This window comes from Elephas maximus, chromosome 4, assembly GCF_024166365.1.
Source record: "Elephas maximus indicus isolate mEleMax1 chromosome 4, mEleMax1 primary haplotype, whole genome shotgun sequence".
Classification (NCBI taxonomy): Eukaryota; Metazoa; Chordata; class Mammalia; order Proboscidea; family Elephantidae; genus Elephas; species Elephas maximus.
This window is the reverse complement of record NC_064822.1, coordinates 106326714-106354562: the sequence shown is the minus strand read 5'-3', so window position 1 is coordinate 106354562 and position 27849 is coordinate 106326714. Positions and strand designations below refer to the sequence as shown.

The 27849-nt window shown below is 41.6% G+C and overlaps 2 protein-coding genes across 2 annotated transcripts in view; both read right to left on the bottom strand.

Moving 5' to 3' along the window:
• HIGD1C (HIG1 hypoxia inducible domain family member 1C) overlaps positions 1–26419 on the bottom strand; it is an 88087-nt gene extending 61668 nt beyond the window's left edge. Inside the window, exon 1 of the mRNA XM_049883165.1 lies at positions 26331–26419. The gene's annotated coding sequence lies outside the window, so the exon portion shown is untranslated. The remainder of the gene's footprint in view (positions 1–26330) is intronic.
• On the bottom strand, positions 489–26896 carry TMT1A (thiol methyltransferase 1A). Its single transcript, XM_049883160.1, has 2 exons — positions 26331–26896; positions 489–1301 (listed from the first exon to the last, which is right to left on the bottom strand). Exons 1-2 carry the CDS (start codon positions 26826–26828, stop codon positions 1065–1067), a joined length of 735 nt encoding a protein of 244 aa, XP_049739117.1. The 5' UTR covers positions 26829–26896; the 3' UTR covers positions 489–1064.
• Positions 26897–27849: the final 953 nt, after the last annotated feature.

Here is a 27849-nt window from a genome sequence, read left to right as displayed (position 1 = left end):
CTTTGGTGGAGTACTTGAACAAAAGACTTTACAAAGCTGGGCAGAACTGGTGCTGCATCCTCTTAACATTAATTCTGAAAGCCAGCCCAGTGACAGGAAGAATGACAGATCTGGATTTCTTTTTCAGAAACTTTGTGCTATTAGGCATGGATTTTCAATTTTTTAGTGTGTTTATTCAGTTGGTGAATGATTAAGGTCTTTTCACTTCTCCCTTTTAAAAATCTTCTTTTGAGTAATTTAACTGCTTATTAGGACTAAGTTCACAAAGAGGAGATGGAATTAAAATCTGTTGGTCAACAATTTAAATGATACAACTGGAAAAAATTTGACACTACTGAATAAAAGGAAGGTTCAGGGATAATGGTGGACTTAAATTTTAAAAGCACATTGTTTTCTTTTAGAGGAGACCTCAAAGCTGTTTTTGTTTTTTAATTCTTTGGGAAACAATAGAAAATAGAATTGTCAAAGTGTGATGACACAGAATCTGCTTAAAATCAAAACAAGAGATTTATTGAAAGTAAAAAGACAGCTCCAGCCAGGGACGTGCCAGATCTCATGAAAATGAAATCAAACCTTTTGGCTAACAGCAGTTACAAACATGTAATTATAGGGTTAGATGAAGAACTCCGGCTATAATATCCTGATGGGTGGGTGAGTAATTAGCGAAGTAGGCGGCAGGACATCTCCAAGTGGTGGCTTTAAGATGATTGGATTAAAGGGTATATGTGTGCCCTTTAGACTGGTTATATGTTAACTAGTTATGGGAAAAACCACAAAGATCTTAAAAACAATTTGCTCTTTTACATTTGAATGGTTACCTTCTCAGGAAGGCACAAGCAGGAGCTTTTAAACAAAATGGGGTCTGGCCTACTCCTAGGCCAGCCACCTTGGATATGCCAGACACCACTGTTATGAAGCTCTTATTCAAAATATAACAGAAAACTTTTAAGGCTGTAATTAAACTTGAACTAAAAACGCGTTTCCCTTCTCCCAATTAGTATTTTAAATGTAAAACTGAAGCCTTAGAGTATTTGAGCCACAGTGCTCTCTACTGCCGGCCCACACTATTTCACAGCATATCCGAAGATGTGGGGGCGCACCAGATCCCAGGCCAGCGGGGCCTGCAAATGTTGCAGCTTCAGCTTAGAAAAGCCGGCCCTCTCCAGGGTCTTCCAGCTCTCTCTGGTCAGGTTGCACCCATCAAACAGAAGGAGCCAGAAGGGTTCCAGGACCTGTTGCCAGAAGTAGGTCCAGGTCGAAGGCTTAGCTGCCACATGCTCCATGAAATAAAAAGCTCCTCCCTGAGAAAGAAAGCCAATACAAGAATTTTTAGTTTTGGGAAAACAGGTTTATAAAATGATTCAAGTGTCAGTTTTCAGTGGCCCCAGAGGCCAGCTTCATGAGAAGACAATGAAATGGATAAATTAAGACTTACTAAGAGATCATGTTGGTCAGTATTTTCATTCTTTATCAAATTTTATAGATGGAGCTGTAACCTAGTCAAATTTTATAGATAAATCTATGATTAATTTAAAGCAATTAAAATATTTTTTTGATCATAAAAACAATGCATAATAATAGCTAAAATTTAAGCACTTACTGCATGCCCGGTACTGTCCTTAATGGCTATCATGAATTAACTCATTTAATCCTCACGACAAACTTAACAGGTTAAGTATTATTATCACCCTGTTTTTACAGACGAGTCACACAGAGAATAAGTAACTTGCCCAAGGTCACACAGCTTTTAAATGTCAGAACCAGGCTTTGAACCTAGGCGGTCTGGCTCCAGAGGCTGGCAGTGCTCCTTACCAATGTGTTTATTTTAGAAACTTTGGAAACTACAGAAAAGCTTTAACAACAAAAACAACCAACCACCATCCCATCACCTAGGAATAACTCCTGTTAACGTTTCGGTGTGTATGCTTTTATATAAATATGCATGTTTTTCCTAAAACTTGTAATAATGCATTGTTTTGTAACCTGCTTTATTTTACTTAAAAAAACCCAGTGCCATCGAGTCGATTCCGACTCATAGCGACCCTATAGGACAGAGTAGAACTGCCCCATAGAGTTTCCAAGGAGCTTCTGGCGGATTCAAACTGCACACCCTTTGGTTAGCAGCCATAGCACTTAACCACTATGCCACCGGGGTTTCCAACTTACGTACATATTTTACTTACGTACTAAATTTTACTATTATTCTGAAACATTATTTTTGAAATCTTTACACATTTCAGACTGCTGACGGCACCATCTCTTATTTAACCACTCTCATTTAGGTTATTTACAATTGTTCACTATTATAAATACTGTTAAATAAACATCCTTATCCACAAATCTTTGTTATCAGCTCTAATTATTTCCAAATAAATAACTTGCTAAAAAGTGCAATTGCTGAACTGAAGGTCTGTGCCTTTTTAAAGCTTTTGGTGCAAGTTGTCAAACTGCCCTTTGGAAAAGTTTTACCAAATTTACACTCATACCAGCAATGCATGAAGTACCCATCCCCATATGCCCTATCAACACTGTTTTTTTGTTTTTGTTTTTTTCTATTTTTGTCAATTTGTCTATCTTTGTAAAAAAATGGTATTTCATTTTAATAAATGTGCATATCTGTAATAGTCTTAATAAATATCAAGTGTTTTACAAAAGCTACTGGTTATTTGGATTTCTTCTTTTCTGATGTGTCTGTTCATATAGTTCGTCGGTTTTCTCGTACGGTTTGTTGGTTTTTTCCTTATGGATTAGTAAGGCTTTTAGTATATAATAAAACTATGTAGGATCTCTATGGGTCAGAATTGACTCAATGGCAACGGGTTTGGTTTTTGGTTTATACTACAAATATTTTTCCCTGTTTCCGGTTTGCCTTTTAATTTGAATTAAAAAATGTGTTTACTTCTACTTCTTTTATGTTTTTTAAAAACCTTTTAATTCACCTGAAGTTGTTCTCAGGCTTTGCCTTGGAAACTTGTTGGCGAACCATAGAGTCCTCCCTCAGGAGAGTCTGAACCCACACCAAGCACTGCCTCGGGATTGAATAACCAGGTCTCATGCTTTTGGACCATTTTCAAAGTGTGTAAATGATACAACTAATGAAAACAGATTCATCTAAAAGCATTACTGAATTCATGGTAGCATTTTGTCATCAGATATTTTATTCCATCAGTGGATGCTAAGTATAAATTACTGCTATGTAAGAATTAGTAACTGTTGCTTCAACCTTGCGCAGTCCTATGCAGGGAGTCCCGACTTCTGACGTATTTGAGTTATGATGAACCACACTTATGATCTCCTTCTCTTTGTATACCGTATTGTTAGTACCTCATACAGTGCTGCACCACATAATTTGCTGATGCTGTCATTCTCAGATGTTCAGTTTTATGATTTACTGTTCAAAACACTGCTGTATAGCAGGCTGGAACATTGCATCTTCCTGGGAGGCAGTTAACGGGAAAATGCATGAAGGGGGTTTGGAAAAAATTGCTGAATCATATGACCATGGTTCAAGCATTTGATCAGGATAATATGATGGAGGATATCGGTGGAAGAATAATCCATATAACAAGAACACCTAAGACAGGGAGCAAAGGCCCTGAGATCAGAGAGTGCCTGTTTGAAAAATAGTGAAGAGACTGGTGTGGTTAGAGGAGAAGCAAGTAAAAGAGAAATAGACTATAAGAGAGGTAACAGGGGGTTGAGTGTGAAGCCTAGAAATAGGCCAGGGCACAGAAACAAAGCCATTCCCCAGAACAATGGGGCAGGGTATCTAAAAATAGCCCGTAAACTTCTTTAACAGTTGCCTTTCAGAAGCAGCTAGAGAAAACCAGGCCCAGGGACAGGGGCAGTACATGCACCTGTGACCACAGTGTGACCCACAGTGTGACCTTCCACCAGAGGCAGTTAGGGGCTACAGCCCCAGCCAGGGAATCGAACCCAGAGAGCGGGAGACTGCACAGGTGTGACACCCCATAATAAGTCCTGCTACAAATCCCAGAGGTCTCCAAGACAGAAGCCATCTTGGAAAGCTGCTGCACATGCACCTTAGTTAACATATCCTCGCCTGTGTCTACGAATAAACATGAATCTTTTCCCGCCCAAGAACTTCTAAAAACTTGGCCCGTCTTTTGTTCTGTGAGATGGGGGCAAGTGTTGCTCTAGGCCGTCCTTGTCTCCGCTTGCAAGACTCTTCACTAAAGCTTTGCTCTGTGGAAAACTGTGTGCCTTACCTGCTCATTCTTGACCAGTGAGAGGCAAGAGACCCTTTGGGTCCCGTTGTCAGACCCAAGGCAGTGTGGAGAGGAGAATTGCCTGACCCCAGCGGACAAACGAAGCAGCTGCCGAAACTGATTTCTTCTCACATTTCTCCGCCAGGGAAGGACTTCTCTCTCCCCCTTACTCCTCGTGGCCCGACCTTACTTTCATTTTCCTCCTGAGCAAACTTTCTGTTTTTCCTTGGAAATGCAAAGTGCAATGACGAGGACTCAACAGAAATCAAACTGGTGGATGAGTCGCTCGCCTGGGTAAGGTCACCCAGGAGTCCCCCACGGATGTGTGTCTCATACCGTGGGGGCCGGAGGCACTAGTGAAGGGCGAAGCATCCCCAGAGTGATGGGTCTGAACTGATCCTAGGGACCAAGGGACACATTCCATGGAGAGTCCCCAGAGTGATGGGCTTTTCAAACCCTAGGGACCAAAGGACGCCTTCCTTCTGACCCCAGGGAGTAGGAAATTTCTGACTTGCTGGTAGTGCACCCTTGGCAGGAATTGCAGCTGCCCCTTTTCCTCTCCTCTCCTCTCATGCTGGCCTTTTGCCCAGCCCCTTGTTTCAGCTGTCGTTTTTGTGCGTCTAGATATTGTCTGTCTCCAGATGGTACACCCTGTTTCTGGGGGAATGCATGTAGAGGTCTGTGGATTGAGAGAGTGAAGTCCTTCTGCTCAGTATTGGAGATAAGTGGTATCTAGATCAAAGTAGAGATTCAGATATTCCTGACTTGTCTGGTCTGAGCACTCTCTGTCTTATGTGTGACTGGGGCTGTCTGGGCAGTTGAGACTGCGAGGTTGTCTTAGTAGCCTCTGTCTGTGTCTTGTTTGTTGAGTTGATACTTGTTGTCTGTGTGCGCCCCAGAGTATTCGGCCTTAAGTCTTACTGAGTAGACCCTTACTGACTCCTTCCCAGATCTCTTTCTTCCTTTTTGTTGTCCTATCAAAGGGAGAAAGCCACCAGTCATACTTGGACCTGGTGCAAACGTGATTCTCTGGAAAAGATAACCCATTCACAGAGCAAAACCCATCCTCAGGGACTTCGAAGCTCTCGGCAGCTTTGTGAAATTGCTTGAACTGCTTAAAAATCTTGATCCAGCAGGGTAGAGTCCAGATCTTATAATCACCAGGACGTCTGTTCTAGGGACCTCCATCCAGCCCCAGGGTCTTTAGTAACAGGACATTAAGAAATACAGGATAGGTACCGGTTCTAGTATCCCCAAGGACTCTCCCCTGGGCTGCTTATTGAGCAATTGGTTATCTTTTGCTTTCGACGGATTAATGAAAGAGCAGTTGATTTTTCTTTGTAATACAATTTGGCCACAATATTCTCTAGGAGATCCGGAGACTTGGCCTAGGGATGGAAGTCTTTCCTATAATACCATCCATCAGCTGGATCTATTTTGTAAGAAGGAAAATGGGAAGAGATCCCTTATGTACAAGCCTTCATGGCCCTTTATCAAGACCCAAATCTTAGAGCCAAACGTAAATTTAAAAGAGAAGGAGAGGAATCCGTTAAACTCTTCTTACTAAAGTCAGAAGAGGGAAGATTTACCTTTGGACCCCCCTTCCCAAGCCCCAGTTAAACCTACTGCACCTCCAAATGTGGAAGAGGAGGTATGCACTGTGAGTGCCTCCTCTGATTCCCTTGGGGCTGTAAACTCAGAGTCTCCGCTATATATCCCTTTGACTGGTATTCAGTTAATTTAAAGACTCCACACCCAGGGACTGATGAAAATGCTCCTTTGTCTATGTGTGCTCCACAATCCCCTTCACTGGCCCCAGTTCCAACAGAACCTAACCCTTTAATTTACCAACCTTCTCCTATGGGATTGAGGTTGGGAAATAAGTTGTACCCACCTTTGCCTCCTACACAAGGCCCCGGGATGTATCCCTTAAGACAGGTAACCTGCTGATGGGAATAGAAGAATCACACGGATACATGTCCCCTTCTCAGTGTCTGACCTTAGCTTACGTAAAGAAAAACTGGGGAATGTCTCTGAAGATCCTGAAAAATTTAGAGACGAATTCATGAAACTTAGTCTGAACTTTAGTCTAACTTGGGGAGATGTTATGGTTATTCTTACTCATTGCTGTTCCTCTCGTGAAAAGGCCAGAATTCTGACAAAGGCCAGAGAGTGTGCTGATGGTGTCCATTGACCCCATCTGACTCATGAAATTTTTAAACCAGGAGGGGAAGCAGTTCCCAAGATAGACGCAGGGTGGGATTATAATACAGATGTGGGATCAGAAAAAGCCAAACATCTAGTTACTTGTGTATTAGAGGGAATTCAAAAGTGCATCACTAAGCCTGTTAACTATGACAAAGTCAGAGAAGTCACTCAGGATTAGAAGAGAATCCAGCTGTATTCTTCACCAGGCTTACTGAATCTTTTAGGAAATACACCGATGTTGACCCTGAAAGTAGGGAAGGGAGAGCCTTAACAGCCATGCATTTTATCTCCCAGTCTGCAACGGACATAAGACCAGAAACTACACAAATTGGAAGCTGGCCCCCAGACCTCACTCTCCCAACTGGTGGAGGAGGCTTTTAAGGCGTTCAATAATAGAGACATGGCTGCCAAGGAGAAAGCGAAGGAGGTATCTGAAAAAAAAACCGAAGAGAAAAGCCTGTTTGTTGGCAATTGCTCTCCAAGGCCACCCACCCCAACCGCAGAGGACCCTGAAAGCCTGGATTTGGGCCAGCGCGGCGGCCAGTGAGTATATTCCCTGACCAGTGTGGGTATTGTCAAAAGCAAGCCCACTGGAAGGTAGAGTGCCCTGAGCGCCCTAAAGCAGGACGCCCAGTTGATCCCCCTCGAAGGTCTGGACCGACAACTCCCATTCAGAGAATGACGACAGAAGACGGTCTTGAAGAGGCCGAACACTGACGGGGTCCTGGAGCTCGCCTAGCTCCCAACTGTACCATCAATATCTCCATGGGAGAGCCCAGGGTTACATTCGACGTGGAAGGTAAGGAGATTGAATTTGTTTTGGACACAGGAGCCACCTTCTCTACTTTGAATTACTTGTTAGCCCCTTTTTCAGGGTGGGACTGTGTAACTACTGGCCTAGACGGGAAGCTCAGAATTAGGAAATTCACTCATCCCATCTTGTGTCTGATAGGACCATATTCCCTAACACAGTCCTTCCTCTATGTCCCAAAATACCCAGTCGCTTTGTTGGGATGGGATCTAATGAGTAAGCTTGGGGCAAAAATACATTTAGAGACAGACTTAATAGGTGTCAAAAGTGAGAACCTAGAGTTACTTATGTTATTAACTAATGCACCCCAACCTAGAGACCAAATACCACCAGACATTTTAAGTCAGGTAACCCCAACAGTATGGGATACAACCACACCAGGGAAGGCAAAAGTTATAGAACCGGTACTCAGTAAACTAAAGCCAGGAGTACCTTACCCCTGGAGGAAACAATACCCACAGAAGCCCGAAGCTCAAGTTGCCATCAAACCTTTGTTAGAACATTACCTATTACGTGGGTTAATTAGACCTTGTCAATCACCCTGTAATACTCCAATACTCCCAGTAAAATTACCGGATGGCACCTATAGATTTATACAAGACTTAATGAAGCAGTAGTTCCTATATAGCCCATGGTCCCCAATCTCTATACCCTTCTAACACAAGTCCCAGGAGACACCCAATATTTTACTGTCTTGGAGCTGAAGGATGCCTTCTTTTGCATACCTTTACATCCTGAATGCCAATTTCTTTTTGCCTTTGAATGGAAAGACCCAGGCACACAAGAAAATGCACAATACTCCTGGACCCGGTTACCTCAGGGTTTCTGAGATTCACCCCATTTATTTGGAAATGCCCTGGCAAAAGAATTATGAGAAATATCTTTGCCAAAAAGCACATTGTTACAGTATGTTGATGATTTATTATTGGCCAGCAGGACCAAAGAGGCCTCAGATACAAATACCATCCTTTTATTAAATTTCTTGGGAAAGAGGGGATACTGGGTATCCCCAAAAAAGGCACAAATTTCCCAATCCCACGTGCATTATCTTGGATTTATCCTGATGCCTGGAAAGTGAATGCTGGCCCAACAGGAAGAGCGTAATCACGGAGTATCCCCTCCCGAAAACCAAGAGACAACTTCAGGGATTCTTGGGAATGGCCAGATTTTGCAGGATTTGGATTCCCAACTTTGGCCTTATAGCAAAACTGTTATATGAGGCCCTAAGAGAAGAGAGGTCATCCCTAGAATCGACAGCCGAATGCCGGCAAACATTTGAGAACCTAAAAAGTAATCTTGGGTAAGCCCCAGCCTTAAGACTGCCTCATGTAAGGAAGTCGTTCAAATTATATGTTCATGAAAAACAGGGAGTGGCGCTTAGGAGTTCTTACTCAGGGTGTAGGGCCGCTTACCCAACCTGTAGCCTATTTCTCCAAACAATTAGACTTGGTGGCCCAGGGCTGGCCAGCATGCCTACAAGCAGTAGCTGCAACTGCTCTCCTAGTAAAAGAATCCCCTAAGTTTACTCTGGGACAACTCACTGAAGTATATATGCCCTACCGGTACAGGCAATCTTGGAAGTCAAGGGAAATCACTGGCTATCAGGTGGCAGGATTACTCAATACCAGGCCCTCCTTCTACATACCCCAGAGTTAAATGCATGCCAAACTTTGAACCCTGCCACCCTTTCACCACCTCTCAGAGTATCTGATTCTATTCGTAACTGTATAGAAGTAGTTAATGAGGTCTACTGTAGTCGTCCAGATCTCCAAGAAAAAGCCCTAGAAAACCAGAGGTTGAGTGGTATACGGATGGGAGCAGCTTTGTCAAACAAGGCATCCGTAAAGCAGGTTATGCAATTGTCATCCAGACTGGTGTTACTGAAGCAAGAGCTTTACCACCAGGAACATCAGCCCAAAAAGCTGAGCTAACTGCCCTGGTGCGTGCCCTCCAGTTAGGAGAAGGAAAAACTCTGAATGTATACCCAGATTCGAAATTTGCATACCTCATTCTTCACGCACATGCTGCCATTTGGAAAGAAAGGGGAATGTTAACAGCTCGTAATTCCCCTATAAGATATAAAGAGTTAATCCTAGACCTGCTAAAAGCAGTACATAAGCCTAAAGAGTTAGCAGCAATTCATTGCAAGGGACCCCATAAAGACAACTCCCTAGAAGCAATGGGGAATCACAAGTCTGATTTGGCCACTAAAGCTGCTGCGAGGATGGCAGAGACATCACAATTAATGGCCCTCATTCCTTACAAATTAAATCAGTTAGAGCCAAAATATACCCATAAAGAAAAAGAGGAAGGGAAAGGAAAGGGTTTTTCTTACTATGAGACAGGATGGATGAAGAATGAGGGAATATTATATGTGCCTGGGTATTTATTATGGAAAATAGTAAAAGCCTTTCATGATACCACACACTATGGCACAGACACCCTCCTAAGACTACTGTCTAAGTATATAAAAGGAAAAGGGCCACACAAAGTAGTTAAACAAATTACCAATATTTGAGACCTGTCTAGGGAACAACCCACAAAACCAGCCTATACCCCCACCTCTGGCTAGACCTGTCCAGCATTGGGGTACACACCGAGGGGAGGATTGGCAAAGAGATTTAACTGTTATGCCATCCAAGCAGGGACTAAAATACCTGTTGGTGTTTGTAGATACCTTCACTGGATGGGTAGAAGCTCTTCCCACTAGAACAGAAAAGGCTTTAGAAGTGGGAAAATTCCTATTAAAAGAAATAATTCCCCGATTTGGACTACCAAGGACTTTACACTCTGACAATGGCCCAGCATCTGTAGCAAAAATGATCCAGGCTCTCCACAGCCTTAGACATAAAATTACAAGTTACACACAGCCTGGCATCCTCAGTCCTCAGGAAAAGTAGAAAAGACAAGTCAGACTCTACAAAGGACACTGGCAAAGCTGTGCCGAGAGACTCAGGAAACTTGGGTTAATTTATTACCCATAGCCCTTATGAGAGTTAGGGCTGCCACTAGGGGAGATTTAAAACTCAGTCCGTATGAAATGCTATATGGAAGGCTCTTTTTAACAATACATTTACTACTGGACCCTGAACTACAGCAACTTCTTAAATGTGTTACCCATCTGGGACAAGTACAGAAGGCCCTAAGAGAATATGGTAATAATGCCCCTGGCTGACAGAGTTGATGGACAAGGAGACATCACCTACACTTGCGAACCAATAGAAGACTTGAAGCTTCTCTTCAAAAAAGATGACCTAAACCTCATCAGAAGCACCAAAATAGAAGCAAACATGCTCCTGTGAACCACAAGAAAACCTAAAGCTCCCTCTCAGAAGAACACAGAGAAGTCATCTGTTTCTCTTTACTTGTATAACCCTAGTCCTTTCCCAGGACCCGTCTAACACTCTTACCCTGGGCTGCCAATCTCTTACTTGTGAGGACTTGTGTCACCTCCTTGCAAACGCCCTCAGCCGGCACCAGGGTCCTATGCCCCAGCTAAAAGAGGAAGCTTCCACCAGAAGCTAAAAATGCCATCCGATGGCTCCTTAACAGTGGAACAGTAACAGGACTCAATAACATGCGCCAGCAACTAAGCTGGAAACAAATCTGTGGACAATCCCTGCCTGTTTGCAAGGCTGCCAACTGACCCCCCAAGAAGGGGTCCTGATGGTGCGCACTAACTTAGATCAGGTAGCGAGAGACTTCTACTTGGTTAGGCAAGAACAACGCCCCAGTTCAGCAGGAAGTTGCGGAGACCGCCATCCACATTCCCAGAAAAATTTTTGGGGTTGAGTCTCAGGAAGGAGTAAGACAGGGAGCAAGGTCCCTGAGATCGGAGGGTGCCTGTTTGAAAAATAGTGAAGAGACTGGTGTGGTTAGAGGAGAAGCAAGTAAGAGAGAAATAAGACTATACTAAAAAAAAAAACAAAACTATAGGGAGGTAATTAATAGGCGGTTAAGTGGAGAACCTAGAGACTTAGCAAGACAGGGAACAGAAAAAAACAGAGGGAGCCCCAAATCTGCAAACAAAATAACAAGAAATGGGCCAGGCACAGAAACAAAGCCATTCCCCAGAACAATGGGGCAGAGTATCTAAAAATAGCCCACAAACTTCTTTAAAGTTGCCTTTCAGAAGCAGATGGAGAAAACCAGACCTGGGGACATGGGCAGAACATGTACCTGTGACCGCTGTATGACCTTCCACCAGGGGCAGTGAGGGGCTGCAGCCCCAGCCAGGGAATCAAATCTGGGGAGCAGGAGACTGCGCAGGCGTGACACCCCATAATAAGTCCTGCTACGAATCCCAGAGGCCTCTGGGGCAGGAGCCATCTTGGAAAGCTACTGTGCATGCACCTTAGTTAACATATCCCCGCCTGTGTCTATGAATCTTCCCCTCCCCCGCCAAGAACTTTTAAAAACTGGGGCCCATCTTTTGTTCTGTCAGACGGGGGTAAGTGTTGCTCTAGGCCCTCCTTGTTTCTGCTTGCAAGCCTGTTCAATTAAGCTTTGCTCGTGTGGAAAACTACATGCCTTACCTTCTCATTCTTGACCAGTGAGACCCAAGAAACTTATTCCGGTAACAAAACCATTGAAAGCTTCACCTTTTCACAAATTGGCCAGAAACTGTGATCTTATATTTTGAATTGTCTTTTTAACGATCATTGGTACAGAATTCAGTAACGACAGCCAGGTGGGTCTTCATTGGTCCAACAAATTTCCATTTACTAAATATTAACAGAAAAAGATAAGAGTGGAAAGTCTCTTGTGTTCTGGCTTATATGAAAGTTTCCCTAAAGACATTTTCTAAGATTATCTATCTATTGTCTTTATACCTCAGGGCTCAGTCGATGTGTCTTTGTGAGTCCAGCTCCAGCTGGGTCACATTCACTATGCTCAAGGACAGGGAATAATGATTCTAATATTATTTCTTAAATCATTTTCTCCTTTCGATCAGAGATTGGAGATAACCACATCGATGCTCAATCCAGGACTTAGCTGAGTTCCTAGATGGCGACCATGGCAGGTTCTTTAAACTCATGGTGCTGGTTTTCCACCAGAAACCATCTGGTTCTTCACCAGGACCTTAAGAGCCATGTTTTCATTAATCCCATTGTTAAAGTGTGCAAACTCAATGTACATCAACATTTAAGCCCAAGGCCCTCTTTTGTCTTTTAGGTGTGTAAGACAATAGAAGGTAAGTTTTATTATGCCTAATACTATCAGGATGTAGACTAAGAATATTACTTGTAGTAGTGCAAATAAATCTGGTGTTTGTAAGGGTGTTACAGTGTGTAACCAAATAACTTGCTGTCCAATTCTGTTTGTATACCTTGTTCTTCTCTTGTGTTATTTATCTAAATGGAACAAGAGGTATTTGCTACAGCAATTATTACAATTTCTTGGACCAATAAATAAAAATCTAAGGCTATTTTTTTATCTCCTGTCACCTTGGCTTAATGAGGTCAGAGATCACTGTTGTGTTTCCATCCCACTAGCAACTTTGTTATTTGTCCCATAAAAAAACCAAAACCAAACAAACGCATTGCCGTCGAGTCGATTCTGACTCATAGCGACCCTATAGGACAGAGTAGAACTGCCCCGTAGAGTTTCCAAGGAGCACCTGGTGGGTTTGAACTGCTGACCCTTTGGTTAGCAGCCATAGCACTTAACCACTACGCCACCAGGGTTTCCATTTGTCCCAGAGTGATTGATAAATTTCTTAAAGATTTCTCCAATTCAAATATACCATAAGTAGGAATTAAAGTTACCAACCATACCCTGAGTGTTGGACCAATGGGCTTTCTTCTGACTCTCGCTTTACAAAGGATAAGAAATTAACATTACCTTTCTAGTATTTACTATGAATATCTAAAGATAATCTTAAAGTTCTCAAAGTACATCGCCCACTCATTCGCTAGGAATCTAAACAAGAGATTGTCCACGTAAATTCACTATTAGTTAGAAAGGAATCATTTAAATTAGTATAGTTGGATCCACCATACAAAAACATATTTATAAAGCACACAGTTTGTCTAGAGACAACAGATGGTATAGAAAATTTACATGTGACAAACAAGTTTCTATCAAAGAATACATGATTAGCCAGATAATACAGGATGGACTTCTCCTGTTGGAGGTGTCTAGTTAGTTTGCTTAAAACATACTGAGTGTTCTTCTCAAGGGCAAGCTGCCTCTCTTTGGTTTATCCATTAATAGTCATGGGTCACTGTTTTAGAAGCAGAAGTGAAACCTAAGACAGAATGGAGACTGAGCCATGAGGTCAATCTCTTCTGAGAGCCTGGTTTCTTTAAGATACACAATTCTTTGTATAGCAAGAAGGTGAGAGTTTGATTACAAACATTAGACAGGTATTTCATACAACATTGTTTTGAAGACTGACTAAACTGATTACTGATTTACCTTAAACATAACCCCCAGTCTGATTTTTGGAGTTAGTTTCTCAAAACAGACTGAATTCTTTAAAAAAAAAAAATAATAATACAATGCCCAGAGCAAATTGGTCTTGTTTATCTGGACAATTGTTTGACTCAAAGTGGCTTCAGGAATCAGTTTTTTTTTTAAAAGGCTGGAGGTTCAAAAAGACACCCAAAGGTGATGGCCTATGTAAGTTGCCCCAACCTCCATGAAAGCCAGAAATCTGGATTCTAGGAGAGTTACATATAACTGTCTCATGGTTTTTTTCTTTGGATTATGATCTTGTTATAGAATCTTTGATCAAAAATGTTCAATAAATGGTAATTGGGCACTATCCGGTTTTTAAGATCTCAGGCACCATACAACGAATCAGTAGATAGAACAGAAACGCTGACAACATTAGGCCAACTGTCTGAAATAACTAATAAAACCATAACCCTAAGGTCTCTGAACTGAGGAAACAAATCTCATGAGGCGTTTGTTTATGCATAAGCATCATCAGTAACTTTTTCATGTGCCTCAGCAACAGCTATATTTTGCAAAACCTCAGCTTGTATATTAATATAAATACAGCAACAATTATTTATTAAGGCACAAAACTGTTTCAAGAGAACTAATAGGAAATCTAATGTTATTTTAATTTGTAAAATCATAGGTCAAATTTTAGCACTTTTCTGGTTATGATATTTACAACTTTGTTAAATTTTATTAACAGGAACTTCTAATTCAAGAGTAATAATATTTAAACCCACTAAAAAAAAAAATTTTTTTTTTTTTATTAAGATAATTTAGGAGAAAGGAGTATGAGTCTAATACTCTCTAGTATGTTTTCTCTTTTTCAAAACGGGCGACTGAGAGGTTGACGTAACTAAGGCCATGATAAACATGTAAGTTTTTCTCTTTTTTTGCATACCTCTGTTAATGACTTTGTTCTTTGTTTTAATTTGACGTAAACAACTTTGTTTTGCTCTATGGACTTTTTTTTTTTTTTTATGGACTTATGACTTACAACTCCCCCACACAGAAATAAGAGCCCATGTGTCTGTTATGCATGTCCTTAGCCAGATAAAATGATGTTCCAGCCTGTGTCTCTTCAGTCCCACAGAGTCTCCTGTCACCATTCTGCAATGAAAAACCCTTTCAGCCATCTGTGGGCTACAAAGACACTTTTAACACCTATAAAACCCCACACAAGCTCTAATATAAAATCACTCCCCGAGACTCCACAGAGACAGTGTCCCTGCCGGGTCCCAGGTGATGTACACATCTCTTAAACAAATTGTCTCACTCCTTCTGACTTGGAATACATTTCATTGGCTCGACCACTCCAGGGCACAGACCTTAATCTGGTAGCAGGGGGAAAATGGTTAAGCATTCCTTATTTTTACAAAGAAGACTTTAAAACATCGACAATATTGTTCATAAAACTCATAGTATCTTTTCATTTACTCAGTCTTATGTAGTTAATTTTTGTTCCAAGTGATTCTGGATTGACTGCAATTAATGAGTTCTGGAAATCTTGATTGAGTCTAGTTACAGTCTTTTTCATAAGTCTAATACAGTCTCCCCCACGTGTCTGTCAGTTGTTGTACTGTGGGGGCTTGTGTGTTGCTGTGATGCTGGAAGCTATGCCACCGGTATTCAGATACCAGCAGGGTCACCCATGGAGGACAGGTTTCAGCTGAGCTTCCAGACTAAGACAGACTAGGAAGAAGGACCCAGCAGACTACTTCTGAAAAGCATTAGCCAGTGAAAACCTTATATAGCAGCGGAATATTGTCTGATATACTGCTGGAAGAGGAGCCCCCCGGGTTGGAAGGCACTCAAAAGATGACTGGGGAAGAGCTGCCTCCTCAGAGTCGACCTTAATGACGTGGATGGAGTAAAGCTTCCGGGGCCATCATTTGCTGATGTTGCATGACTCAAAATGAGAAGAAAGAGCTGCAAACATCCATTAATAATCGGAACCTGGAATGTATGAAGTATGAATCTAGGAAAATTGGAAATCATCAAAAATGAAATGGAACACATAAACATCGATATCCTAGGCATTAGTGAGCTGAAATGGACTGGTATTGGCCATTTTGAATCAGACAATCATATAGTCTACTATGCTGGGAATGACAATTTGAAGAGGAATGGTGTTGCATTCATTGTCAAAAAACGTTTCAAAACCTATCCTGAAGTACAATGCTGTCAATGATAGGATAATATCCATACACCTACAAGGAAGACCAGTTAATACAACTATTATTCAAATTTACGCACTAACCACTAGGGCCAAAGATGAATAGAAGACTTTTATCAGCTGCTACAGTCTGAAATTGATCGAACATGCAATCAAAATGCATTGATAATTACTGGCAATTGGAATGCAAAAGTTGGAAACAAAGAAGAAGGATCAGTAGTTGGAAAATATGGCCTTCGGGATAGAAACAATGCCAGAGATCGAGCTATAGAATTTTGCAAGACCAATGACTTCTTCATTGCAAATACCTTCTTTCACCGACATAAAGGGCAACTATACACATAGACCTCGCCAGATGGAACATACAGAAATCAAATTGACTACATCTGTGGAAAGAGATGATGGAAAAGCTCAATGTCATCAGTCAGAACAAGGCCAGGGGCTGACTATGGAACAGACCATCAATTGCTCATATGCAAGTTCAAGCTGAAACTGAAGAAAATCAGAGCAAGTCCACGAGAGCCAAAATATGACCTTGAGTATATCCCACCTGAATTTAGAGACCATCTCAAGAATAGATCTGACGCATTGAACACTAGTGACCACAGACCAGATGAGTTGTGGAATGACATCAAGGACATCATCCATGAAGAAAGCAAGAGGTCACTGAAAAGACAGGGAAGAAAGAAAAGACCAAGATGGTTGTCAGAGGAGACTCTGAATCTTGCTCTTGAGCGTCAAGCAGCTAAAGCAAAAGGAAGAATTGATGAAGTAAAAGAACCGAACAGAAGATTTCAAAGGGCCTCTCGAAATGACAAAGTATTAAAATGACACGTGCAAAGAGCTGGAGATGGAAAACCAAAAGGGAGGAACACTCTTGGTGTTTCTCAAGCTGAAAGAACTGAAGAAAAAATTCAAGCCTTGAGTTGGAATAGTGAAGGATTCCATGGAGAAAATATTAAATGACACAGGAAGCAACAAAAAAAGATGGAAGGAATACACAGAGTCATTATACCAAAAAGAATTAGTCGATATTCAACCATTTCAAGAGGTGGCATATGATCAGGAACCAATGGTACTGAAGGAAGAAGTCCAAGCTGCTCTGAAGGCATTGGTGAAAAACAAGGCTCCAGGAATTGATGGAATATCAATTGAGATGTTTCAACAAACAGATGCAGTGCTGGAGGTGCTCACTTGTCTATGCCAAGAAATATGGAAGACAGCTTTCTGGCCAACTGACTGGAAGAGATTCACGTTTATGCCTATTCCCAAGAAAGGCGATCCAACCGAATGTGGAAATTATAGAACAATATCGCTAACATCACACGCAAGCAAAATTTTGCTGAAGATCATTCAAAAACGGCTGCAGCAGTATATCGACAGGGGACTGCCAGAAATTTAGGCCGGTTTCAGAAGAGGACATGGAACCAGGGATATCATTGCTGATGTCAGATGGATCCTGGCTAAAAGCAGAGAATACCAGAAGGATGTTTACCTGTGTTTTATTGACTATGCAAAGGCATTCAACTGTGTGGATCATAACAAACTATGGATAACACTGTGAAGAATGGGAATTCCAGAACACTTAATTGTGCTCATGAGGAACCTTTACATGGATCAAGAGGCAGTTGTTCGGACAGAAAAAGGGGATACGGATTGGTTTAAAGTCAGGAAAGGTGTGCGTCAGGGTTGTATTCTTTCACCATACCTATATAATCTGTATGCTGAACAAAGAATACGAGAAGCTGGACTATATGAAGAAGAACGGGGCATCAGGATTGGAGGAAGACTCATTAACAACCTGCATTATGCAGATGACACAACCTTGCTTGCTAAAAGTGAAGAGGACTTGAAACAGTTACTAATGAAGATCAAAGACCACAGCCTTCAGTATGGATTACACCTCAACATAAAGAAAACAAAAATCCTCACAACTGGACCAATGAGCAACGTCATGATAAACGGAGAAAAGATTGAAGTTGTCAAGGATTTCATTTTACTTGGATCCACAATCAAGAGCCATGGAAGCAGCAGTCAAGAAATCAAAAGATGCGTTGCATTGGAAAAATCTGCTGCAAAGGACCTTTTAAAAGTGTTGAAGAGCAAAGATGTCACCCTGAAGACTAAGTTGCGCCTGACCCAAGCCATGGCATTTTCAATCGCATCATATGCATGTGAAAGCTGGACAATGAATAAGGAAGACAGAAGAAGAGTTGACACCTTTGAATTGTGGTGTTGGCAAAGAATATTGAATATACCATGGACTGCCAAAAGAACAAACAAATCTGTCTTGGAAGAAGTGTGGCCAGAATGCTCCTTAGAGGCAAGGATGGCGAGACTGCATCTTACATACTTTGGACATTTTGTCAGGAGGGATAAGTCCCTGGAGAAGGACATCATGCTTGGCAGAGTACAGGGTCAGCGGAAAAGAGGAAGACCCTCAACAAGGTGGATGGACACAGTGGCTGCAACAATGAGCTCAAGCATAACAACGATTGTAAGGATGGCGCAGGACCGGGCAGTGTTTCATTCTGTTGTGCTTAGGGTCACCATGAGTCGGAACTGACTCGACGGCACCTAACAACAACAACAATATAGTCTATCTTTTTTGTTGGGATAGTCTGGTCAAATATTTTCAGAAAATCAGTAAAGTAAAAACTTATCTGCAGATGACAAAATGCAATACAGTTATGATTAATTTATAAACATAATTTTTAATGGTCAAAGACCTGATAGAAATCAATTACAAGAACAACATAAAGGCCAAATAAAATCAGTTAAAAAAAAAAAACTTTAAATAAAAGTATTGCTAAATACAACCATTAACCATATTTTTAAACAGCTTTAGATACACTATGTAATAATTTTGAGACTTAATACCATATCCAAAAAACCCAGTGCCACTGAGTCGATCCTGACTCATAGCAACCCTATAGGACAGAGTAGAACTGCCCCGTAGAGTTTCCAAGGAGCGCCTGGTGGATTCGAACTGCTGACCCTTTGGTTAGCAGCCATAATAGCACTTAACCACTATGACACCAGGGTTTCCTAATGCCATATAGTCAGGATATATTAAGAATATACTAAGATTATCAACTTTCTAAATACCTGAATAGTAATAAAAATAACTCCATAGGTAAATGCCGTGAATTCTCCAATCAAACCATTGTCAGATTTAAAAAAATAAATTTGTGACCAAGTTAGCAATAAAGAAATAATAATAAAATTACGGCATAATATTACATGTTTGTTGTCTAATATTAGGCAAAAACACAAGAGGAAATACTAACATGTAAGTTTTAGCCCAAATAGAAAGAATCAGGCACTTCTCATGATTTTAATAACACGTTCTATGTAATTTATAACATGTTAAATAAACCTTTTTAGCACTTTATAAAAATTGTGTGGCTTCCCAACTTGTCAGGAGTTTATCATAAGTTACCAAGACACAATACTTTAACCAAAAATCTTAAATTAAGAACCTTAGTTTTTCTTTTTTCTAAAGCCATGTGGCTTGGTTTCTGACTCAGGAATCTTATTCTAATGACAGACTAAACCTCTGTCTTTGAAGCAGATTACACACAGAAGACAGTAACTCTAACTCAGTAATCAAAGAAAGTTGTTATTTTAACAGCAAGAAACCTAATCCTTTGTTTTGTGTGCTATTTAACGTCAAAGTTCTTAAAAATTTCATAAATTAAGCCATTAAACTTTAGTCAGACAGATTAAACTTTTGACCATTACCAAGTAAACTTCTTTTTTTCAATAAACCTCTTAAACATTCTTTGTTGTATATCTCTTACAGTAAAATAGTATATCCCCTTAAATGGCAAAAATGAACTCACTCATTAGCAGACCCAAACATACACATAAACATATTTTTCTTTTTGGCTTTAACTTAAAGTTCTCTTACAATAGAGAGAACTTGTTTACAGGTTTTTTATGATTGGGATCCACCCAGTTTCTGATAACTGTAGCAATTTTATCTTTTGTCTTACAAGAGTCTCCACCTAGTTGAAAGGAATCTTTTAAAAGGTTCCCTGGAGCTATAGACCCTGGAGACTAGGGCTAGGGGCTGAGAAGGCCTGATCTTGCCCCGCCCTACCTGCCTTTTAACTCTAGGTAGAAGACAAGATCAGATTTACATGTGTTTAAATTGACAGGAGGCATTTTGAAAGGCTATTTACTCAGTAAGTATCAAAGCTCTTTAGCAATTTTGTAAATGAATCTTATCAATTTTTAGTTAGGGAGACTGGGGGCTGGAGGGAGTCATCCCAATTCATTTATATCTGTTTAAGTGCACCTAGGCATTTTGAAAGGCAAAAGATAACAATTTCTTTCTCTTTTGCTGTTCTAGAACTGCTACTTTCCTTTTAAGACAAAATTATCTTTTTTTTTTTTTTCTTTACACCAGCTACACTGGTCTCTTTCCAAAGGGGTGCAGGGCTTTCTCTGCTGCTGTAGCTTTGGTCTCCCTCCTTGTCTTTGTTCTTTTTGGGGATGGTCTTTAGCCTGCAGGGTAGCAGTTAGGAAAGCTGCCTGGCTTTTTGGGGCTGTAGAATTCTTTTTCTCTCCATATCTCAGAGTAAACTTGGCAGGTCAGTTTTATTAGCCAAGAGATTTTTAACCCTATACTTCCCTCAGTTTAAGTTTTTTTTTTTTTTTTAATTGATTGTACGAATTTCAGAATTTCTAATGTTTAAGGATGCACCCTAGGGCTGAATCTCTTATTACGTTCTCTTGACTTTTCATTCTGTCTAATTAACTGTTCCAAGAACCTAGCTTTTTATTTTTATGGGTAGTTGATACCTCCAGCACTTCTTTTAGTCCAGTAGGAATTAATTTGTCTCAGGAACTGCAGCCAAGAGTTTTCTCAGCTCTGGGACAGAACCTCTTTTTAAAATCTTAACACACTGCCCTGAGTGTTCTCTGTATTGTGATTCAAATCCCAGTCTAGACTGAAAATCTGTTCTCCCCATGCATCTCTCCTTTTTTTTTTTTTTTTTTTCAGCCCAATCAACAAATCCTCAGGACTCTGTAAAAACCAAAAACCAAACTCAGTGCAGTCCAGTTGATTCTGACTCATAGCGACCCTATAGGATGGAGTAGAACTGCCCCATAGAGTTTCCAAGGAGTGGCTGGTGGACTCCAACTGCCAACCCTTTGGTTAGCACCTGTAGCACTTAAACACTATGCCACCAGGGTTTCTGTAGTCTCTATGTTTTAATTCACCCTAAGTTTTTTTTCTCACCAATTACTTTCTATGCATCACACATAAATTACACATAAGAAACAGAGGCAGCAGAGATAATCTTGAAGTCTCAACCTCCCATACAGCCAGCCAGGTTACGGAGGTGATCTTGGCAGCCTCAAACTCCCAGACAGCCCCCGTCACACATAAGATTCACCCATAAGATGAACAGACAGAGCGCCAGGACCAGACAAGCCAAAAAGGAAAGAGGGAAGGAGGATAATCTTAGTGAGGTCTAACGCATCACTAGGAAAGTTTGAACCTCCACTTCAAGCCTCCAGACACCTCCTATCCCCAATGCCAGACGGAGGGGCTTCAATCTCCCAATCTAAATAGATAGAGATGTCTATATCCACTTCCCCAAACCAGAGTGCACCAACCAGAGACAGACAACATCCAAACACAAAAACTGACAGCCGCTACACACTCATATGCCGGCCCAGCTCTAGAGTCAAAAATCCCTCCTTGCGATCCTACTCACGTGGACAGTCATCCAAGGTGCCACTTAGAAACCAAGAGTCCGGGTCCAGTTCCGGGAGCCATGCTGGCCCACCCTATCTACCACGGCCCTGAGCGCAACAAGGAGAGGGTCGCGGACTCACCTGGGGATCTGATTAGGTCTTGCCTTCACCCACCTCTTTGGGCGGTTGGGAACCAGTGATGCTGCAGGGAAGCCCGGGTCTGGGGATAGCCTCTGGGGACAAACAGTGGCCGCTTGATATGAGAACTGTCGTCAGGCCTGGGCCCTGCCATGGGGCCACCGTGGCTGGAGTCCCTATAAGGGCCACTAAATTGTTACCGCAATTTCTCGAGTTAGAGCTACATGCAGCAAACAGCCAATTCTTGAGACCAGGTTAAGGTGGGTAGCAAGAGCTTTATTATATATACTGGTATATGGAGACAGAGGGGATTGAGCTCCTCCTAAAGTTGTCTGTCTCCAGGAGCTGCTGTCCAAGCTGGAGTTTTATAGGGAAAGGGGGACATGGGTTTTAGGAACTTGTGAAATGTGCATTCTCTTTCTTCTGTTTGGTTTCCGTGGTGGTATCTCACACATGTTGATCTTTTCGGCCATTATCCATAGGCTCAGGGGGTGGCTGGTGCCATCCTTCACCTTATTTGACAGCCTTGGATCAATGTCACTTGTTTTCTACAGTCCTAGACGAAACACTGGTTAGCACTTAACCATTTGGGGAGCTAACATCAGGATCTTACTTGGAGGCAGGGATGAGCTAGTGGAGAGAAAGAAGAAGGGGAAAAAAAATTGGCCCAGGTATTATTCAAGATCTGGCTGAGCAGCCTGTTTCAAGACCAGTTACCCTGGAGTTGGTACGACTCGTGGTGACCCCGTGTTATGTCGGAGTGGGATCACGCTCTACAGGGTTCTCCGTAGCTGGCGTTTTAAGAGTAGATCCCCAGGCCTCTCACCTCTGGGTGAACTTGAACCTCAAGTGTGTTAATCGTTTGTACCACCCAGGGACTCTGACCCAAAGACAGGATTATATTATTGCTGCTAAACCCTGTCCCCAACTTCTTTGCCTCCTGAGGAGCTTCCTCTATTAGACAGTAAAACCGGGGATTACAAAACATCCCTTTCCCATAGAATAGTAAATTAAAATGTTAAAATATCCACACTTTTGGTACGCTCAGCTTTGTTCAGAATACAGGCAGTCCCCAGCTCCTAAGTCCCCTGTGTCTTTAAGTCGAATTTACAGGTATGTTGAAACAGGTGAATACGATTCTTATTTAGCCTTACTTTCCAGGGCCAGGGGAAACCCTGGTGGTGTAGTGGTTAAGTTTGGCAGCTAACCACAAGGTCAGCAGTTCAAATCCACCAGGTGCTCCTTGGAAACCCTACGGAGCAGTTCTACTCAGTTCTATAGGGTCACTATGAGTTTGAACTGACTTGATGGCAACGTGTTTTAGTACAACGAGCCCTGGTGGCGCAGTGGTTAAGCCACTCAACTGCTAACCAAAAGGTCGGCAGTTTGAAACCACCATCAGCTCTGTGGGAGAAAGACGTGGCAGTCTGCTTCCGTACAGATTTACTGCCTTGGAAACCTTACAGGGTCGCTATGAGTCTGAACTGACTCGGCAGTGAGTTTAGTGCAAGAAAAGGCTCAAAGCCTTTTCAATGATGTAAAAGCTGCACACGCAGCAAGTGAAGGTGACTTGATGGCGAATCTGTTGGGAGCAGGGAGCCCTGAGAGCGCACTGGTTAAGTGCCAGGTTGCTAACCGAAAGATCAGCAGTTCCAGCCCAACAGCTGCTCCACTGGAGAAGGATGTGCAAGTCTGCTTCTGCAAAGATTAGGGCCTTGAAAACTTCTTGGGGCAGTTCTACTGTGTCCTATAGGGTCACTATGAGTTGGAATCAACTTGGCAGCAGTGGGTTTGATTGTTTTTTTTTTTTTCCGGTAGGGGTTGGTTCAATTGTTTCAAAGTGAGGGCGAATTTACATAACATTAAAGGGGATGTACGAGTTGTCTGTAAATCAGAGGTTGGTAATCCAGACTTACTGTAAAACTGCTTTTTTCTTTCACTTTGAAAAAAACTTATTTTGTTGCTGTTGTTAATACATACAGCAAAACAGACACTAATTCAACAGTTTGTGTGTACAATTCAGTAACATTGAAGTTGTGCAACCATTCTGATCCTCCTTTCCTGAGCTGTTTCTCCCCCATTAACATAAACTCACTGTCCCCTAAGGTTCCTGTCTAATCTTTTGTGTTGCTCTTGTCAGTTTGATCCCATATTGATAGATCTCAAAAGAGCACAGTGCTCAAGGCAGACATTCATTACTAGCTTAGTCAAACTACTGTTTGGTTTTAAGAAGGCTTCAGGGGATATTTTTGGTTTAAAGTTTAAAGATTACCTCAAAGCAATAGTTTCAGGGGTTCATCCAGGCCCCTGGGTCCCAGAATGTCTGGAGTCCGTAAGAATTTGAAATTCTGTTTTCCATTTTTCCCTTTGATCAGGATTCTTCTACAGAATCTTTTGATCAAAATGTTCAGTAATGGTAGCCAGATATCTTCCAGTTGTTCTGGTCTCTTGGCAAAGGAGGCAATTGTTCGTGGAAGCAATTTGCCACACATTCCATATCCTCCTCCTATTCCTGACTCTCCTTCCCCAGTTGTTCCAGGCAAATAGAGACCAGTTGTTGGGGCTTGGATGGCCCCTTGCAAGCTTTTAAGACCCTAGGCACTATGCAACAAGTTACAGAATAAAACTATTTTAAACATAAAATATATATATACACATATATAATAAAAGTAATATGTGAAAATGACATACAGGGGTACAAAATTGCAAGCTATACAAAATGTATAAAATTAAAGTAAGTCTTCTTCCCCTGCATCCAGTCCCATTCCCCAGAGGGGAACCATGTTAATAGTTCGTCTATCATTCCCATTTAAAAAAAAACTCTTAACGTAAATGCTACAATTAATGAAATACAGATTCATTTAAAAGCATTACTGAATTCATGGTAACATTTTGTCATTAGATATTTTATTCAATCAGTGGATGCTTATATAAATTACTGCTATGTAGGAATTGGTAATTAGTAACTATGTATTTTGTGTATATATCTATGTATGTATGTATCTACTTTTCCTCCCGGACACATATGGGATTATACTCTACATAGTATTCTGCACCTTAACTGCTTTTTACATTTAACATCTTCTCTTGTTTTGTTTTTTTAATCAGCATATATAACTCTTCCTCATTCTTCTGAACAACTGTACAGTATTCCTTTATAGTATGTGACAATGTACTCCTGTGGATGGATATTTAGGCTAGTTTCAGTTCGTGCTATTACCAATACTACTGTAAGGAATATCCTTCATATGGGTGAATTTTCCCACATTTGTAGGATAATTCCAAGATGTGGAATTGCTGAATAAAGGAATGTGTGCAGTTTAAATTTTCAAGCTGTCCTTCAGAGAAGTGGCACACTTCACACTACTTTTCACTTCTTCCTATGTGTGTGGGGGACTCCATTCCCCCAAACCTGTTACCGCAATTTCGCGAGTTAGAGCCACCTGCCGCAAACAGCCACTTCTTGAGACAGGGGTGAGGTGGGTAGCAAGAGCTTTATTAGATATACCGATCTATGGAGACAGAGGGGAATGATCTCCTCCTAAAGTCGTCTGTCTCACCAGACTATTTTAGGTTTTTAGGGCAAAGGGGGCCATAAGTTTTAGGGACTTTTGGAATGTGCGCTTCTTTTTCTTCTGTTTGGTTTTAGTGGTCTTATCTCAAACATGTTGATCTTTTCCTGCCATTATCCCACGAGCTAAGGGGGTAGCTGGCGCCATCCTTTGTCTTATTGGACAGGCTTAGATCAGTATCACTTGTTTTCCATAGTCTTAGAGGAAACATCGGTTAGCACTTAACCATTTGGGGAGCTAATATCGGGATCTTACTTGGAGGCAGGGATGGGCTAGGGGAGGGAAAGGAGAGAAAGAAGAAGGAAAAAAACATTGTCTCAGGTACTGTTCAAGATATGGCTGAGCAGCCTATTTCAAACTGGCCTCAACACCATAAAATACTGACCATAAAAGTCTCTGAGAATAAAATAGGTAAAAATGGTATCTTGCTTTAATTTGTTGAACATTGTTATCATATAATTGGCTATTTTTAATTTATCTTCCCGTTCCTCCTTTTTGCCCATTTTTCTCTTGTGTTTTTCTCATTGATACATCTCACCATATTGATCCTATTGATTTGTAATGCCTTTTAATATGAAGGAATACTTCGTGCATCATTCCTGTTAAATTCTTCGCCCAAGTTGTTTATAAACTTTGTTTATAGTGCTTTTTTCTCTTGCAGGAATTTTCAATTTTTATGTATTCAGGTTTATCAATCTTTATAACTGCTTTTCCACTTTATAGTTTTCCCTTGCCTCTCTTATGATTTTTTAATCCAACCGTTTCTTCTCCAGTGGCTTTACTTTTTAAATTGTGGTGAAAATATACACACTGTAAAACATTCTCCAACACATCTTCCACATTTACAGTTCAATGACATTAATTGCATTTTTCATGTTGTACCACCATTATTGCCATCCTTTTCCAAAATATTCCACCACCATTAACATAAACTCAGTGCGGTTTTACTTTTTAAGTCAGAATGTTTGCTCCATCTTAAATTGATAGTGGTGATAGTGCCTGCTACTAACAAGTCCTCCCTCCACTCCCTCACTTACCTGCCTTAGCACTCTGCACACCTCTTGGAGCATCCGCTCCTGGCTCTCCACGGAGCACAGGACCAGGGTGCAGACCACCACATCCACGGAGCCATCGGCCACCTGGTGCATGTTCTCCCCAACAGCCACCACGAAGTGCTCTAATTGCAGGTGAGGGTGCTCTGCGATGCTCCTGATCAAGAAATTCTCAAAGTTGGGGTTGGGGTCAACACAGGTCACCCTGCATCCAGGCGGAAAGAACTTGAAGTTGGCTCCCGTGCCACAGCCCACCTCCAGCAGAGAGAGTTTCCCGGAAGGGCCCGCAAACTCCTGAAGATTGCTGAATAGCTCCCGCTTCTTGCTTGCCATCTGTTCATTGTAGATCACACTGAACCTCATCAAGAAGTAGGGCAATAATCGTTTGCATATCCGGCTCCATATGCCCAGAAAGTTCAGTAGGTACAGGGGAAGTGCCAGGATGAAGATAGCCAGCTGCAGAATGAGGACGGCAAGCGCCATCACTTCGGAAGAAAAAACTGTAACAGGCTGCTAACAGCCTGACTCATTTAACTGCAGGACGTAGGCTCTGGCCACACCGCAGAGCCAATCACCTGCAAGGGGAGGGAGGAACTGGCTGTGCTGGGAAAATGCAGCTCCAGTCAAGCTAAGGGCAAGAGGCCCTTTTCCTAATTAGTAAACAAGTTTGGCACAAGTTGACTCATAGCTTAGTTTTCATGAAGCGAAACGAAACGGTTCGCAACTTTTCTTTACAAGAAAAGGTGATTATAATCCCTTCTTTATAATCCCTCAATTCCAGGTGCCCCTTGTCTGCGTTTGGAAACTATTCCTATTTTCCTGCTGGAGTTTCACACGCATAGCGCATGTACACCCCAGCTCGGAGGGCCAAAGACTTTTAAACAGGAAACAGAATCTGTGGATGGAGCCTGATTAAACGCCGATCTCCAAGGCCCCTTTAACACAACATGTCCCCTTCCTTCCTCCTAGCCTCCCCAATTTCCGCAACCCACGTCCCTAGTTCCTGAAAAACAAAGGTCGTCCCTGCCTGGTGACTCACAGTTCACAAGTATTCGCCCTTGGCTTTCTGGGCAGAGGGTCTCAGATGTTCATAACTGAACAGCAAGGTTATTCTTAAATTACTTTTTGGCCAGCCCACGTTTTAAAGGACAGGTCTCAGTCTTCAAACTGTACCCAACTACCATGCAACCAGCTAACTTAGATAAAAGCAGTTTGCAGAATATTCACATTTGAGAAGCTAAAGTATTCAAAAAATAGTTTTAAACATTCATCTGTTTCTAACAAGTAAAGCCTGGGCTTCAGGGTGACCCGGGAAAGAGAAATTTTTAAAAATACTGATAGCTACTTTTTAAAATTGGGGTGATGGATACAGGGAGTGTACTGTTGTTTCATTATCTGTTATATCTTGTACATTTTTTATGAATATCTTTATCTACTCCATTTCTAAACAACTTATTTGAGGCAGAATTAACATGATAAACTGTACACATTTAAAGTGTACAGT